The sequence below is a fragment of the Pezoporus wallicus genome, unplaced genomic scaffold, assembly GCF_028554395.1.
Source record: "Pezoporus wallicus isolate ANWC-B61680 ecotype Strahan unplaced genomic scaffold, APGP_CSIRO_Pwel_v1 contig_13539, whole genome shotgun sequence".
Lineage (NCBI taxonomy): Eukaryota > Metazoa > Chordata > Aves > Psittaciformes > Psittacidae > Pezoporus > Pezoporus wallicus.
This window is the reverse complement of record NW_026638923.1, coordinates 340159-357776: the sequence shown is the minus strand read 5'-3', so window position 1 is coordinate 357776 and position 17618 is coordinate 340159. Positions and strand designations below refer to the sequence as shown.

Sequence of the window (17618 nt, the reverse complement as noted above, 5' to 3'; positions counted from 1 at the left end):
GAGGTGAAAAGGTTAGCACTTGACCCAGGAAGTTCTTGTGTTTGTGCTTCAGAAATAGAACAGGATCATAAATTCCTCCCAGTTATGGAGGAGGAGAGGAGGGCCTGATATTTCCTAAAAATATTGTTAATTGAGCATAGAAAAGGAAGAAGCTTTGTGTTATGAGTAAGGCTAGGCACCCAGAGTTCTGGCCCTGGGAAAACAACTCATGAGGAGTTACACTGGGAGACTTTTCCTCCCTTTCCCCCTTGGAAAGGCCTCAGCAGTGGAAAATAAGGGAAACCAAAGTTGAGCCCATCCTGTGACTCAGCACTGACATCACACAGAGGTAGGCATACAAGGGCTACCTGAAAGTGGAATATATTTATTACAGACATTATAAGGACCCGTAAATCTTGCCCTGGCTTCCATCACTGGAGGAATCCCAGAGCCTTTCATGATTGTACAGAAAATCAGGAGGACATTTCGCTCACACACTACAACTGATAGAACTCAGTGTACCCGCAGTACAGCAAAGCACGGTGCATCATGCAATGGTCTGGACACCAACCACAGAAATTATACATTCATTTGGCCATTCGGCACATTCACAAGTAGGTTGAAAAGACATCGAGTCGAAAGTAAGGTTAGTAGGAAACTAGGAAGAGGTGAGGTCTTTTGGACAGTTATACCCTTTGGTTGAGCATAATCCAGCACAGCTTTGGGGAAGAGGGGGCAAGCACACTGGGTAAGGTTTACAAAACCTAGTGCAATTGAAGCCTTGTTTGTCACATTTAAAGAAATAGCGCTACTCTTTTTTGTCTTGAGGTATCTGCTTGAGCTTAAGACGTTTACTTGATACGGTCATCAGCTTTACCAATATAAAAGTGGATCCAGTTTGGCAAATGTGCTCACCCTGCTTAACCTGATAATCGAAACGTCATCTCTAGAAAAATCTGTAAAAAGATAAATCTCTCGGACAAAGTATTTACAAGCAACAAACTCATAGACACGAACAAAGAATACGTTAAATTAAGGGGATGAAAGTCCTATTAGTCGTGTAAACACTTGCAATAGTGCATCTCTTCATGAGGTTATGTACCCTAGATAACCTGTCTGCCACTTCGGGAAACTCGGAGGACCGTCCCTGCAGTGAAGGAGGGAGACTCGTGTGCCAACACAGATCCTCCAGCAGAAAAAGTTTGGGACGGTTGCTGGGGTTGGGAGGAGAAAACCCCTGGCACCGAGGCGCCGGGAGCCGGCCGATGGGAGGCGAGAGGGCGGTGGAGCCGGTACCCCCGGGACTAGACGGCATGAGAAAGGGGAACTGGGTGGGGGAAGGGGGAGCCGGGGCCTCTCAGGGAGAGCGACCGACCAAGGGACCAACCGGGAGACCGACATAACGGCGGTGAAAGGAAGCGAGCTGCGCTGGCGGGGCCCTCTCGTCAGGCGGCCGTCGGGGCTCGGCGGGTCTCAGTTGGAGCCAGCGAGTGTGTCCGAAGCGGCGGAGGAGGCAGGCGAGGCGGTGCAGGGCGAGGAGCAGGACTTCTCCGACGACTCCTCTGCCTTCTCCTCGCAGCCCGTGGGGGTGGCGGGGGAGATGGGCAGAAGCCCCTCTTTCTCCCTCTTCTTTTGCTTCATCCTCCGGTTCTGGAACCAGATCTTCACCTGTGTCTCGTTGAGCTGGAGGGAGGCAGCGATTTCTACCCGCCTGGCCCGGGTCAGGTACTTGTTGAAATGAAACTCTTTCTCCAGCTCAGTGAGCTGCTTGGTGGTGAAGTTAGTTCTGACTGTGTTGGGCTGCCCCACGAAGCCGTATTCGCCAGCTTTGCCTGCGAGGGGACATTCAACGGTAAGTAAGCGCGAATGATTTATAGGCGACGTAATCAATATGTCTACACCGGCTAAGTGATAGGGAGCAAGAACTTCTTAGGATAAGGGGGAAGCCCCGGCAGGGTGAGTGATGGAGTGCTAGGTGCTAAAGCGGAGTCAGCCTCTAGTGTCAGAGGAAACTTGATAAGTGGTTTATGAATTACAAGAAATATGACCGCGGGAGAGGCGGAGAGGGGGAGTCGGGAATAAGCGGCTCTGGCTGCCAGCGCCGTGGGCAGACGGCAGGGGCTGCTCCCAGAGGTGAGGGCCGCCCCACCTGTCCGGTACCCCGTGGGCACCGAGCCGTTTCCCCCGCACCCACGGCCGAGTGAGAGAGAGAAGGAGAGGAGCGGACCCCGCCCCGGCCCTCCAGCAGGCCACTGACCTGTTTTGGGTGGGTTTCTTTTCACTTTCATCCAGTCGAAGGTTTGCGCTGGTGGCAAGGTCTCAGCGGAGGGGGAGCGGGCGTTTTCCCGGTGGCCAGCGTGGAGGGGAGACAGGGCATGGTTGTAGGTGCCCAGGGACAGGCTCTGCTGCTCCTGCCCGTAGGGGGGAGGCACGTACTGAGCGGGCCCCCCGGCGTAGCCCTGGTGCGGGTGCTGCGCGGCAGCGGAGGACGAGGATATGCTCCCCGAGTACACTGCCGGGGCGCAGGGGGGGAAGCCGCCGCCCATCTCCGCGTCCTGCCCCAAGGGGTATGGGCCGTATGCCGGTCCGAAGCCCTGCGCGCCGTAGGTCGGGCCGCAGCCGGGGTGTGCGTAGGACACCCCCAGGCCGCCGTGGTGCTGGTAGGCGGCGGGCTGGGCCGAGGGGTGGTGGTGATGGTGGCGGTGGGGGCTGATGGGCACCCCGCGGCCCGTGAGGAAGCGGTCCTCCCCGCTGCAGCTGCCGGCGCTGACGGCGCAAGGCTGGAAAGTTGTAATTCCGTGGTCAGGGTGGTAGGCGCGGGCGGCGCAGCCCCCCGCCTCGCCACCGAGGACGGGGTACTCGAGGAAAGAGCTCATCCTCGCTGTGTCCCTCTGTCACGCCGCCACCGGGTCTTCAGCGTCCGGCGGGGCCGCGCCAACTTTCCCACTTCCTCCATGGGGCCGGCAGGAAAATGACACGAAGGTACAGGCAGCGGGCAGGCACGTGGGGGGCGGCAGCCAATGGCTGCGGCGCCTGCGGGACTTTCCCGGCTCCTGGCGCTGATAGATCGCCGCGTCGAGGGCATTTAAAAGCTGAGCGCTCCGGCGGCGCTGCACGGAACGGCACCGCGGGGCAGGGCGGTGGCGGCCACCCCCCGAGGGGCAGAGGGGGGGCCGGGCCGGGCTGGGCTGTCGCCCCCACCACCGGGGTCCCGCCCGCCGGCTGAGAGGGGAAGGCAAGAGAGATGCGGAGGCTGCTCCCGGCCCGCGGAGCCCACCAGCCGTCCCCTCCAGGGTGAGTGCTGCTGTAGCCAGGGCGTCCCTGCACATCCCCTGCTGTGGGCGCTGTCATGCTGGCGCTGGGCACCTCCGCCGCACACACACCCCCACCCCATCTCCCGGCCGGGGCCACGGGGGTGCGGGGGCTGCTGAATCCGCGGTACGCGTCGAGAGGCTGGGGAGGAGGGCGTCTGGGACAGCGCTGGGAGCATCAGCCCTGGAAACGAGGATGGGGATGGAACTGTGAATGGGGTGTGGAGAGCTATGGGAACGAAGAATGAGAAAGGAGATAGGGACGGGGTTGAAGATAAAGCGGAGAATAGGAATGGGGCCGAGGATTTGGATGAGGATTAGATGGGATTGGAGATGGGATGAGGACGGGACCGAGGGATGTCGCTGGTCCTGCCCCGCCGCAGACCCAGCGCGACGCCAAGCCAAGAGTTAAAGGGGTTTGTCCAGCCGCATCACCAGGCGGCCGCGGACATTAACATGGAAATGAGCCGCTTTTGGGACTGACGGCCATTGTGCTCTCCCGGGCCTACCGGCCTCTCCCTGGCTCGTATCCTTGCTCCCCCTGCACCCCTGCCGGAATCCCCGCACCAGCCCGGCGCTGGGGTAGGGGAGGAAGAGCAGGGGCAGGGGGACGGATGTTTGGGCGGGGGCCCGCGGGCTTCGCAGCCCATCTGCTGGGACCCCGCGGTGCCACTGCCACCCGCCCTTGGACCGGGAGGCGGGGAGGCTGCCCGGAGTGCCTCGGGTCGCAGCCCGGCTGCCCGGGAGGCGGCCCAGAGCAGGGGTAGAGGGGCGGCGGGAGGTGCAGGGCCCACCGCCCCGGCCCCTTTGTCCCTGCGCTCTGCCACCCCGTCCGGCATTGGCGGGAGGTGGCAGATGGCCAGTGGCAGAGGCGGCCCCTGGACCCTTGGGAACTGTGCTGAGCATGGACTCAAACCCATACCCCTCCCCATTCTCACGTTAAAAATTAAAGGGTCCGTGGGCAAAGAAGGAGGGAGAGAGGTGGGATGTATTCAGTTTACGTCTGCGGAAAAGGAAAGGGGAGGCATCCGTCTGTCCCGGTGCACCCAGCCTTCTACAGGGGGGGGGAGGACGGCACCAACAGGCTTCAGAGAGGCGTCCTGCGAAACGTTACCCTCTGGGATGGATGGATGGATGGATGGATGGATGGATGGATGGATGGATGGATGGATGGAAAATCATGTCCCATGCCACCAGCCCCAGGAGGGGCTGTCCCCTCTATTTCTGCAGGTGCATTTCCAGCCGGCTTCTACATCCTTCTGTTCTCACGCTCAGTTCTTGCTTGGTTTGAAATCCAAAAGGCTCTTCTGCCCTGCCACCTCTCCCTGCTCACGAGCACATACACACAGACCCTCACGCTCCTCCCTCTCACATAGACTATAACATCCTCTCCTAGGTGCAAAGCTCTCCTACCACCATTAGGTCAGCCATTACCCCATGCCACCTCCATGGCCTCTCTACTGCCAGGCAAAGTCAGCGGGCTCCTCTCTCCACCACGCATCTACCCGTATGCCCTCAGTATTTCTATTTGTTCTGATTTACTACGCGAGCACAGATGGTTAAGAGCCTTCTGGAAAGGTTCAGTTTCTTAAACTCCAGAGGGTGGAGGACAAGAGCAATAACACTCCAGAGGCATTTATGTCATTATACTGCACCAATTTTGGCTATGGTTACAGCTATAAACACATTTATTTCATTCTTGTAAAGCAGTTGTGATAAATACTGCGTAAGGAGGAGAAAAAAGGCAGGCCACTGGGACTGTTTACTAATAAAAAGGCTGGTATCTTTTCAGTGCTTTTTCAGCCAGCCAAGGAAAATTATATTTTACTATAAATAGATACATTTTACCTGTAAATTCCTCCGAATTACAGCCCTTCTCTTACAGTGTCCAGCACTCTGAAATCCTTTTCCCTCTCCCTTTTTCGTGCCATTGTCTCTTTTGTTGCATTGTCTCTCTGACGGGGCTTTGGGGGTTTGCTGCCTGTACTGTGCATGGGGGCAACATCAGCTGCCCAGAAAGGGAGTGGTGCAGCCCGTTCCCCTTTGCCCGCCGGCTGCCCCGGCCCCTCCGCTCCCCTCTGCGGCTCTGCTCCACTTTTCCTGTCTCAGAACTGGGAGTGATTCCAGCGATTTAGGATTTTCCGTGAGATTGTGCCCCCGCTGTGGCTCCAGGGCTTACCGGGAGACTCGGAGGCGACTCCTGTTTTCTGAGTTCCCTATTTATTTAAACAGCGTTTGCGAGAAGTTTAAATCTCGTATCGCATTTTCTTTTTTTTTTTCCTTCCCCCCCCCCCCTTTTTTTTTCCCCCTTAAATTCCCCCAGAATGCAGAACTCTGGGAACAAAAGAAACCCCAAGCCCGTACGTGCTCTTTGCTGTCCAATTTAGCCCAGTGGCAGAGGAGTTAAAATGCCGATGAGGCTGCTCGCTCTCCGCAGGGACAGGGCTAGAGCAGAGAGGAGAAGAAGCAGGGCCGAGGTTTCGCCGCGTCCGCAGCTCAGCCAAGCTGTTGTTTTAAAAGAGCAATAAAAATGACTTATGACTAAACGCCTTCTCACTTAATGGTTTTAGACGGGGATCCCCAGCCCCGGCAAATACGTAAGAGGATTTTTATTTGTGCATGTGTTCCTGCAATTGATCTCTTTGATGACATTCTCATTCATAGAAAGAGTTTGATTTATGACTTTCGGAAGAACTGCGTTCAGCCCTTCCAGCTATAACCCACGCATTCCAGCTCCACAACGTGTTGTAAGGCTGGGAGAAGCACTCCTCGCACAGACGGACAGCAGAGCCCCGGCCACAAACCTCACTCGCCCGTGTAATGTAATCACACGCACTCACACACACACACACACACACACACAGGGAGACGCGATCGTACCCGCCCGGGGTCCCCCAGCCCTGGAGCGGCAGAGCCTCGTTGGCATCTGTTGCTCAGTTTTAGCCCGAAGGACGGGGCTCACCCTGCGTTTTGGAGTCCGCTGGCCGGGTGGCAGGCAATTTGTTGGAGGTTTCTGAAAGCCCATCTTTGCTGCCGCCAGCAGAGAGGGGGGAGCCCCAAAGAAATTGCAACTTTAAAGTCAGAGTTTCTCCTTTTCGTTATCAGTCCTTTGTCCCGCAAGAAGGTTTAAACAAAAAAAAGTATCTTCTGTTGTGTCCCTGCACTGCTCATCAAAAGGACGGCTGAAGGGGCTGATTCCTCCCTACGCTTTTTATCCTGTGTTTCTGCCACCCTTTTGATTTTACAGGCACTAACTTCTCAATTTCTTCTCCTTCTACGGCTGATTTCTTGGACCGCTCAACACGTGGGAAGTAACCAAGCCCCTTCTCTGTGAGGTCTGGTATTTTCTAAAATACGCTTCCTGAAACAGCTTGCTGGCTGCTAAACACTAATTTCTAGAAAAACAGGATTCCCCCTCTCCCCCAGAAAAAATAAAAATGCTTTTCTTGTATGTAACAGGCTAGTTTCTGCAGGAGACGCTTATCCTACTGAGTCTCTCTTGTGCTTTCCCTGCAAGAGAAAGTGCTCGTTCATGCTTTTGTTACAGCTCAGCATTTCCAAGCTTTGTATCCTCACAGAGATAAGATGTTACATTTATACATTAAAAGGAAGAGGTTTCCATCAAAGCTGCGAATGATTTTAGTTTCTCTGGTTTCTTTTTGTTGCTTTGTTTTGTTTTGTTCTGTTCTTTATTCCGCGTGAAAACCCTTGCAATAAAGAATGTGAACCTATTTTCCCTCTCTAATAAATGTCCTAAATTGGCAAAAAGGGAGAGCTCCCAGTCAGGATGCTGAATTTTGATTATTAGTAAATTAATAATACAAGGGATGGGAAGGAATACCCGTCATGTTATCAGTCTTGAAAGGAGAGAGAGAAAGAAAGATGGAAGAGAAAGAAAAAAGAGGAAGCTCCTTGTAGCAAACAAGAATTTATTCTACCAAAAATACTTATGACAATGCATCCTAATGCAATACAAAAATAAAAAGAAAGTGAAGATACAATTCCTATACGATCACTTTCTTACAGACCTCATATATTGCTTTCATAGAAGGACCTAGAATGTGGCTAGGTTAGAAACGAACGCAACTAAAACTTTGTAAGAAACGGCAAAATGGCATAGCAGAGAGAGGTAAAAACCAGAAAATACTGACCAGAAAAAGGGAAGGGGGGAAATAAAATAAAATTAATTAACGGGGAGAAAGTAAAGAAGAAGAATAAGGAGGAGAAAGCAGGACCCTTGGAGAGGACGTCTTTAATTTCTCAGTAATTCAGATGTTGCAAGTCAATCGTAGTGAGTGTGTCTGTAAAAAAGTCAAAACTGTCAGCAGAAATATCTACGGGACTGTCTAGAGATCCTGGCAAACTGGGGGAAACTGCATCTGAAAGCTGTAGGCAGGAATCTGTGGAGAAAACGTTAAAGTCCTGTAAAGAAGTGACATCTAGGGCCTCAGGACTGTCATTGTTCAGGCCAGCTGCACAGTTCTGGGCCATTGTTGAGAGGCAGTTTTGAACAGTGGGTGACTGATGTTGAAAATGTTTCAGATTTTTCTCATTGCTCGTTAAAGGCGAAACGGGGAAAGTTTGGGACTCGCCATTGTGCGCATTCTGTGCCTGCTGCTGGGAGAGGGCATTCTGCTGGAAAACGTAACCTTCCCTCTCCAAGAGAGCACCGGAGACGTTGCTGAGGGCTTGCTCGAAGAGGGATTTCTCTTCTTCCTCCTCCTCCACCGTTTTCTCGGGGTCCTCTAGGGTCTTAAATTTCCCGTCGCTGTTCTGGTTCTCCTTGCACTGGGTCTGTCTCTTGTGCTTCATCCTCCTGTTCTGGAACCAGACTTTGACTTGTCTCTCAGTCAGATCCAGCAAGGCTGCAATCTCAACCCTCCTTGGTCTACAGAGATACTTGTTGAAATGAAATTCTTTCTCTAGCTCCAAAAGCTGGGTGTTGGTGTAAGCCGTCCTCAGCCGCCTAGATCCACCGCTACCGCTATCGGGGATTTCAAGGGGGTCTGTTAAAAAAAAAGAAAATAAAAAACAAAAACGAAAAAGAAAACCACAACCACCACGCGCACCCCAAATCACCACCGCCAGAGCAGACAAAGTGAACCCAGACGCACGCACACACAAAACAGATAAATGCACGGGTTGAGTTTCAGCACCCCAGCACATCGCATCCCGGGGGGGGGGGGGGGGGGGGAAGTGCTCTTTCTGCACGTATGTGTCTATATCTATATGTCCATATAGCATAAAATAGCAACTGCAACAAAATGGCCGCCTTTGGATGCAGTAAAGCCATTGTGTTGCAGTGCTGAGCGCCTGGTGCTGCGTGCCCCTCGGCCACCTCTGCCAAATCACAGCATCCAGCTACCCAACCTCCCCACACCAGAGCAAACTTTATATTAGCCATACCGCAATTTATAATTAATGCATCAGCTGCTTAGCTAAGCGGGAGCAATCTATCACTCTTCATTACTGTCAAATATCCTAACTCTAAGACGGCGAGACAAGAGAGGTCAGCTCCAACTCAAATAAATCATCCCGCATTAAGCAACTTGGGGGAAAGTTTGGGTTTCCCGCTAGCCCGGCCAGCGCCATCCTCCCGCCCGCCCGCCCCTCCGCCTCGTCCCCCCGCGAAGCCAGGGAGATGCGGGGAGCCAAAAAAAGCGGCCCAGCGGGGCCGGCGGCGAGTCTTTGGACTGACCTTTGTGGCTGAGGCAGGCAGGTCCGGCGGCTGAGGAGGAGGCCGAGGCGGGCGGCAGCGAGGATCGCTTGGACGCCTTTTTCTCTTTCATCCAGGGGTACTCCGGCTGCGGCGGGGCGCCGGCGGGGCCCGGGCTGCCGCTGCGGCCGCGGGGGCTCGCCTTGGGGCGACCGCCGCCGCTGTGGCGAGGGTGGCTGCCGGGGTTCAGGCTGGGGATGGTCTGCTCGAAAGGAGGAGGAATCAGTGTCGAGTGTGAAAGCGTCGAGTTCTTGATTGATGAACTTTGAAATGTATCACCGACAGGGGGAAAAGATGTCAGGCACTCAGCAAGCGATGGCTGGCTATTGATAAAACCGATCTCTCGCTCAAATGCGAAATTCATGGCCTTCAACTGGCAGCCCCCGCGGAGAAAAAGTTCGCTCGGATTCAGGGGACTCGGGGGGGGGAAGGCCCAGGAAAAAGGAGAGAGAGGAGAAAAAAATATAGCATAGAAGATCGCTGGTGGGGTGTTTTTTTTCTAATTCACTGATTACAGCCGTATGGGGACCGTGCTACTATTAAACTATTGAATTCATGGAGACAAGGTTGAAATTGGACCGAATTGGCTGTCACATGATTGCCTCTGCCCAATGACAATTTGGGCTTTAATCAAAAGAAGCCACTGTCTGTTTGATTGATCCAAAAAAGTCGGGAAGGAACGCCTCATTGGGGGCCAGAAAGGATTTATTTACACTTTTTTTAAAGTGGGAAATGATATCTCGAGTATCTATCCCCTTGGCGTCCTAATCTGAAATGATCGGGGGGGGGGGGAAGAGAGGGGGGGGAAGGGTGCATGTGCGTGGATATGTTTGTGTGAGAGGCTGCGAGTGTGTGTGAGTGTGTGTGTGGCTGCTTGTCCTGCAGCCTGCTGCCTCCCTCGCCTCCACCCGCACACTCTTCTCTCATTGTTTGGGACTGTCAGGAAAACGCTTTGCACCTCACAAATCATTTAAGCACCTCAATCTGACGCCTTGAGTCATTAACAAAGTAATCCATTAATCTTCAAAGTTTTGACACCGCCAGGCCCCCGCATAAGAAGTTGCACCAAGACTGGACTCTGAAGCAGAGTGTCTTGATTTTTTCTTCCTAGGAAAAAATGGCACTTCCTCTAAAACTAGTTTCTTCTTCCAGACCTAGTCTCGATGGGCTCCTTTTTCTTCCCGTGTGGGGTTTTTGGTTTCTTCCTTTTTTTTTTTTTCTTGTTTGTTTCTTATTTTTCTTTCTTTGTGTTTTTTCTTTTTTACCCTTTTTCTTCCTCCTTTTTTTTTTTTCTTTCCGTTTTTGGTGACTATCGGGTGTACAGTACGGAGAACAATTGGCCGCCGGTGCTGAGCCATTGTTTAACAGGATCTTCCTCAGCAACCTTGCTTCTAGGGGAAGAGTCACATAGGCAGCAGCCCTTGTACTTCATGACTTCCATCTCCAGTTGGCTTCCAGGGATTGGACCGTAAAACATAACCCTAGGAGTACCTCTCTGGGCGAGCCAAATCGCGAGTCTGAAAACTCGTCTGGCTGTTGCCTCTTTAAAAAAAAAAACAAATCCTGTGCCTTAGCTTGCAAACGATATTCCCGTCTGCTGCTATAATTTGCTTAATAACCGTAGTAGGCTGGCTCTGGTGAGTATTTTCGATTACCAGGAAATATATGGGCTGGTAGCGGGTTTGTTTTCACGGGCCAGGCTGAGCGCAAATGCTGCGGGGTTGTGACTTGAGAGACGGGCACTCGCCACCTACGCTTGGCTCTCGCCGCCGCCGCCTCCTGTCGCCCCTGCTAGATCGAGGGAACTCCCGAATTTGGATGCCTTGGGCACAGTTTTCCGACCAGGCTGAGGGAGAACGATGACAATGCTGGCCACAGCCACCAGCCTGATGAATCTTGTGGTCGCAGCCGCCGCCGGCAGCCCGGATGGGACTTGCCTTCCCGCGGAGCCGGGGGGCCCGGCGGGGTGGGGGGCGCAGGGGCCGGAGAGGGAAGGAGCTTCCGAGCCGCTCTTCGTGTTCTCCAGGAGCCAGGGACCATCGCCAGGGCGATGCCGAGCCGCCTCGCTTTATTTTCGGAGCTGTCAAAAAGGGGTCAGCAACAGTCTTCGTAATTTAAAAGAAAAAAAAAAAAAGGATGGAAGAAGGAAATGGAAGAGGGGGGGAAAAAGGAAAAAACAAGACCCCAGGCACTCAGCGGATCATCCTGCGTCCAGCCTGCACGAAATGCATTTTAAGAATCGGTTTTAAGTTAATGCACTCACAAGATGTAGCATATCTGCGAAGGCATTGGAGAGAGGGGGAGGGGAGTGGCCGGGAGACTTTAAATGGGCTTTTTGCTGGTTGCTTGTTTAAATAAAATATAGAACGAGACTTGTCATTTAATCCCTCAAAAGGGATGCCTTACAAATATCGATGCTGTTGGAAAATGCAAGGGGTTTAATTTTCTTGCTTTTAGTCCAAACAAAGCTCTGGTGGTGCCTGCGCGCGATCAATCTTGGCCGCCAAAAGGTTTGACAGCTACTGGCCCTTAAGAACACATTTAAAGCTTCTTGCTCTTTCCAAGATCAAATGTGGCCGAGAAAAGAGGCAGAGCAAGAAACGCAAGTAAACAAGGAAAAAAGCTGCTTTTAAAATATGCTGGCAGAGGACTGGGCTGCTTGTGGGAAAAGTCCGGTTTTATTTTGCTTCTCAGTGCCTACCTCGGGGTCAGGCTTTTCTTTTCTTTAATTTTTTTCTTTTTTTCCTCTCTGGAAAATATTGGGATTAACAGCAGGATGACAAAAAATAAAGAGAGAGGTTTGGACTATAACCAGGCTTTGTGAGTAAAACCTGTGTGGGTGTCTCTATTCTGCACATTTGTTTCTTTTGGTCAGTCTAATACAAAAACCACCTGGAACAAAAAACCTTTGGAAAGAGGACGCGAAATTCTTGGGCAAATCGATTACTGCTGCCTCCAGAGGGATCTTTTAATCGGGCGAATCTTAAATGCAAAAATACAAATTCTCATTTGCAACCTCTACGCTCCGGGGAAGCGGTTGAACATGGTTTCTCTAAGGAAGGGAGCAAAATCGCTTGTATTTTATTTTCTTCCGAGTGGGGAGAGGGGGTAAAACGCCAAATTCCTTCTTTTTGGACATTTTCCTAAACGTACTTCTTGCTTTTAAAGGATCCCCACAGTAAGAATCACCGGCTGTACTGTTACCTTTTGTTGTATCTAACCTAACTGCTCCGATGGGTGGGGGGCCGGCTTGAATTTTATAACGGGCACTCATTTGAAAAGAGCAGCTTCTTGCAATGTTGCAAAAATGCTTCCTTCGCCTGCAAAACAATAATCAGTCATTGGTCTGTGTTGGGTAATAATCAGATTTCAATGAAAAATATCAGACTACATAACCTTTCGTTCCACGGTTACATATCTATATACACAATAAACAGCACGGTATAAATATATTTGCAATCCCTTTCTCTGACTGAGCATGCTTTATCTATTTATGCAGAAAAGCTCTATATAGATTCATGGATGCATGACAAGGCTTCAGCATCAGGCAATGATGGTTCTGGGAACAAGATAAAGCCCAAAGATTAATAATATTTCAGCATGAGACCAAAATGGCGACATTTTTTTTCTGTGCTTTAAATGATACAGATGGTGAGCAGCGTGTGTTATTATCTCACAGCATAGGAATATGTCTTTATATACGTGCAGGGGTATATTTTACCTAGTCTATTAACTTCCATTTTGATTTATCTCTCAAGTTTCAATCTAAATATTACAGACATTTCGCATGAAAGGAAGAAAAATCGCATTTAAACACACGCTGGCTAGTTTCTGCCTTCCACATCGAGCCGACTCGGACAGGGGACCCCCGCCGGTGCCCGTTTGGAGCAGGGACAGTCGTTCTTGTGTAATACCGTGTTCCCACACACACCGTAGACACGCACACACAAGCACACACATCCACACGCATGCACACCCCCGCGGGAAGAGAGGGAACACAAGGCTCCCCTCCCCCACAGCTCCAGGCTGCGGTGGGAAGGGAAGAAGCTCAGCAAACATGAAATCACCTCAAAATAGAATGAAAAATAATAATTAAATAGAAATATATGTATTTAAATGAAAAAAATTAAATCCGCTTTAAAGAAAAGGGTCAAAACGGCTGCGGGAGTGGAAGGAGTCGTGTCCGGAGGCAGCGATGCTCGGCATCCATCCCCTTTAGCAGAGGCCCTGCCACACCGTCTTTCCTCCCAAGGGCTGGGGGGGCTCCGCCGCCCAGCTCCCTTCCTTCGCAGCGGGCGAGCCCGGGGCCCGGCGGCACTTCAGCACCCACGCGGGGCTTTATCCGGAGCTCTGTTCCCTTGTGTTTCATTCACAGATACACATACCCGGCCGGCAGGCCCGCCGGGGAGCCAGCGGAAGCTCCGCGTGCTGCACCAGGGACTGTCTCCCCCGGAGCCCCGGCGAGGGGGCCATCAGCGCCCGCCTGCTTTCCACGCCGGGCTGGCACAGAGCAGCGGGCGCAGGAGGAGGCGGCCGCGAAACCCCGCTGGGAAAGGGAGAAAAAAAAAAAAAAGAAAGGTTTTGTTTTTTTTTTTTTTCCTAAAGAAAAGGAAAAAAAGAAGGGGAAAAACCATCCTTCTCCCTGCCTATAAAATGCTGAAAAGGCATCGCGAAGCCCTTCGGGTGAGTGAACGGATCCTCGTGTGAGCTTCCAGACGAGTTTCCCAACTCCCCATGTCATGCAGGGCTCTCCCTTCCCTTGTGCTGTGAAGAACATGTTCTTAACTCTTTATTATTCAGAATAAAAACTTTATTTTTTTGTTTTGCTTTTTTTTTTTTTTCTTTTCCCCAGAACGTGAGCAGCAAGGAATGTATAACTTTCAAAGCAAATTTAGCCTTTTCAGCTTCACACGCTTCCCGCCTAGCTGGATGTTACAAGCATAAAGTATTGAAACCGTGATCTTTTTTCCCAGATTTTATTGCATCGTCATCATCATCGTTATCACCATTTTTAATAAAAGGAGTTATAGTTTCCTTTCAAATGCCACTTCCAACGCTTGCCAATATGCCATCTAACATATGGCCTGGTAAATACCTCCTGAATATTCAGGGTACAGATTTTTTATATATATATAAATATGAACAAATGGGGATAAATAAAATTTTAAACACTTAGATTATTCAATGTTTGCAAAAAAAAAAATAAATAAATCTGAATGTTCACCAGCATACACACATTGAAAGACTTACACGTATTAATAATTGTCCAGGGAGTCCCTGTCCAAGTGCTTTTGATGTCTTTCTTGCTATTTAAAAGAAGTGCAATAAAAAAAATTGCTTCCCCGTGGGATCAATCATGTACGAACAAATTCACATTAAGAATTCCTTTTATAGAAAATTTGTTCATATACCCTGTTTTGATAAAAGTGTAGAAGGTAAAGTATAAAGCCTCTGCATACTCCCAAAGTGAGACACAAGGCTACAGTTCAAGAAGATAAATATCCACTAGTGAAACTATAGAGCAATTCAAGCAACAAATATTGCTACGTCACATAAACTAGAAAACGCTTTTACCAAAGGAAACAAAACCAACCAAAACAAACAAAAGAAACGAGAAGGGGAGGGCACATGGTAGGGGGAGGAGAGAGAAGGGAAGGGATGAGTACTCTCCAAATGCTGGGGGCTTGGTGTTCCACTTAGTGACTCCTGTCTCTTACAGATGGGTGAGTTTGGGTGCTTCCTGAATTCTTCCCTGAGAAGGATGGTGAGCGGTAAGGTCTGTGTATGTTGGGTGCGGATCACAAGGTCCATGGTGGTGATTGTTGGCCATTGGCCCAGCCCCGCTGTAGTCCATGTTGGCAGAGGGAGGAGGATGAGGGAGATGAGTTAGACCAAAGATGGAAGGCCCAGAATTGGCCATGGTCTCCACGTAGTTGCCCCCTACATAGACGGGGCTTCCCTGTATATGTGGATTCCCATAACCATTACCTTGAAGAGGATGAGTATCATATTCAGGTGTCACAGCTGCTGTCCCCGTGTATCTCTTTTGAGGAGGCGGGCAATTATTAAGAGGAGCAGTATACGATGCAGGGATGCCATAGGTGTTTTGATGAGGCTTGTTAAATGGCGGAGGCGACTGGGGCTCATAAGGGACACTGTTTACTAAAGAATGCATAGAGTTTAGATATCCCCCAGCAGCTGGAGGGACGGGGCTTCTGCTTGGGGACTGTCCTCCTGAAGAGGTCATCATGCCCTTGCCCTTTTGATCCTTTTTGTATTTCATTCTGCGGTTCTGAAACCAGATTTTGATCTGTCTTTCCGTGAGATTGAGCAAATTAGCCATCTCTACCCTTCGTGGCCTGCAAAGGTACCTATTGAAGTGGAACTCCTTTTCCAGTTCTACCAGCTGGGCACTTGTGTAAGCTGTACGGGCTCGCTTAGAGGAGGCTTGCCCTGGAGGGCTTTTATCACCAGCACAACTCTCACCTATGTAAATCACACAAAGAACACAATCAGCATGGTGCACCCCAACACAAGAACCACAGACAATAGCCAACAACACCAGCACCTGGAGAGTCCAGCTCTTGGACATGAGATGGGTGCACATGTATGCAACGAGTACTCTCCCCTATAGCATGACCTGTCATGCCAAGCTATAAACCCTCAACAGACCTCCTTCACCTCACTAGCAGCACTATATGACTTTTAAGAATGGCAGCATACAATGTATCTTGAGCTTTGCATAAAGGCATAGGAAATGTTTAAGGAAACACAAGTGGAGTTTAGTAACTTTGAAGGTGAAACTATGGCTCTGCTCACGTGGTGGGATCAGGGTCTTCAAGAACTAGCTGTTCTCCACTGCTGTAAAGACCTGCTGCCCTCTTTCTCTGAAAAGCCTGATCTATACATATCATCCACAGATGCCTGAAAGCTAGGTATCTACAACATAACATTACAACATATAAGCATTAAATTTACAGTATAGCATTTCTGTCATATCTAGCATATAGCATAAACATATGGTAGTGATTGGGAACATAGATAGACATACATAGAACATACAGTGGCTAGGCTTGCATATAGGCACACAGACATATTTACATGTTATTGCTTTTTAATAAAACAAATATATGATACGGAAGGCTATAAACAGCACTGGTACCAGGGCTTTAAAAAGCAGACTGGCAAAGACATTTGCTAAAGTTTTGAACTCTATTTTAAAGGCACATTTAAGGAAAAGGGAGGAAGAGGTTAATATAAGTCCAACTCTTAGGCATTGGAGCTACCACTGGTGTTATCGATTTGGGTTTCCTCAAGTAATAAACGTGTTAATATACACTTCCCTCCCTCAAATAATATTTTATGGGCTGAAGTTCATGGCATTCTGGAATGATTTTTGTTTACAAGGCTTGTAACTTTGCCAATCAGCTTGTTAAAATAGGAAGAAGTTCTGACTGCGTGCAGGGCATTGATCCTGCCTGCATGTGATTATGAGCTATTTTATTCTTGTTACACTTCAGCAGAGATAGGTCACTGTCTTATTAATCTAAGAGCTCCATGCCAACAAAGTACTTGGGACAGGCCTCTGGCTTAAGGCCTGGGCTGTTCCACACTGAGATGATTTACTAGAGGGGGGATTACATAAGAAATGTGATAGATGCAGGAAGGCACAAGTGGCTTAGCCATAGGAAACAAAATCACTTCAGACCCATCCTGCAAAGCTGGGAAAGCTTTGCAGGGAGTGGTTTGTTCACTAAGCTCCCCTTGTGAGTGGTGGCAACCCCTTTCCACAAGCTTGAGGGGGTCAACTTGGAGAGGAAAAATGCCTCCTCCTTTCCCTCCCTGAAGCAAAGGTGAGCAGGGCTGCCCTCCTCCCTGCTGAGTGGGTGGCCAGCCCAGGGGTACCCAGAGAAAGGGGGGAGCATGTTTCATACCTGAACTGGAACTGCTGTTTTTCTGCTTTGTGTTTTGCCGAGACTCTTTCATCCATGGGAATATCTGTTTGGACATGGTGGGCGAGTTAAGAGCTGTGCTCTTCGTGGGATTGGCTGGGGCAGGGTTGCTGCTGGCATTTTGAGATGGTGAGACAGAGGATGGAGGTGGAGGCTGTGCCTGCTGGGCTGGAGCTGGCTGCGGTGGGGCCTGTGGGTCGGCAAGGCCAGGGGGCTGGAGAGGCTGGCTGGGAAGGGTCCTCATGCAAGTCTCACTGATGTCATTGGCCTTGTGGTGGGACACAGAGCTGCCGGGCGACTGGAGAGAGCACGCGGGGCGGTGGTACTCAGTTTCCACAAGTGATGAAGATGGAGGATATTGCTGCTGACTCGCATTATAAGTGAAACCATTTGCTCCTTGGTAGGGGTAGGCACCATAGATTGCGGAGCTGTCGTAGTAGGTCGCTTTTTGCATTTCGTTGTTTCCCAATATTTATTTCGCAAACTGACAGGGTCTTGACACCCTCGGAGAATAACATTGGCACCCCTCTGTCACGTGGCGCTCTTCCTCCAATGGCCTCTCCGGGCAGACCTGGGGTGTGGGGAGAGCAGAGCAGGGTGAAGAAATGGTACAAATCCATCTTACTTTCAATAGCTAAGTGACATGAAAGCCATAAAAGA

At 50.5% G+C, this 17618-nt stretch overlaps 3 protein-coding genes across 14 annotated transcripts in view; all 3 read right to left on the bottom strand.

The window, feature by feature from the left end:
• Positions 1 to 1377: 1377 nt before the first annotated feature.
• On the bottom strand, positions 1378 to 3129 carry HOXA1 (homeobox A1). The gene is made up of 2 exons (XM_057413266.1): positions 2237 to 3129; positions 1378 to 1811 (listed from the first exon to the last, which is right to left on the bottom strand). Exons 1-2 carry the CDS (start codon positions 2853 to 2855, stop codon positions 1453 to 1455), a joined length of 978 nt encoding a protein of 325 aa, XP_057269249.1. The 5' UTR covers positions 2856 to 3129; the 3' UTR covers positions 1378 to 1452.
• A 4073-nt stretch (positions 3130 to 7202) lies between these two features.
• Positions 7203 to 9806, bottom strand: HOXA2 (homeobox A2). Its single transcript, XM_057413267.1, has 2 exons — positions 8989 to 9806; positions 7203 to 8296 (listed from the first exon to the last, which is right to left on the bottom strand). The coding sequence occupies exons 1-2, from the start codon at positions 9368 to 9370 to the stop codon at positions 7551 to 7553; spliced, it is 1128 nt and encodes a 375-aa protein (XP_057269250.1). The 5' UTR covers positions 9371 to 9806; the 3' UTR covers positions 7203 to 7550.
• A 4160-nt stretch (positions 9807 to 13966) lies between these two features.
• The window catches only part of HOXA3 (homeobox A3), a 44836-nt gene continuing 41184 nt past the window's right edge, over positions 13967 to 17618 (bottom strand). For 11 of the 12 annotated variants that reach the window (XM_057413277.1, XM_057413275.1, XM_057413272.1 and 8 more), the window contains 2 exons: positions 16941 to 17529; positions 13967 to 15492 (listed from right to left, as the gene is read on the bottom strand). In XM_057413277.1, the coding sequence (XP_057269260.1) occupies positions 14720 to 15492; positions 16941 to 17412 (1245 nt within the window). In that variant the 5' untranslated portion in view covers positions 17413 to 17529 and the 3' untranslated portion in view covers positions 13967 to 14719. Of the gene's footprint in view, positions 15493 to 16940; positions 17530 to 17618 lie in introns of those variants that run through there. The other variant, XM_057413284.1, reaches the window with a different exon arrangement.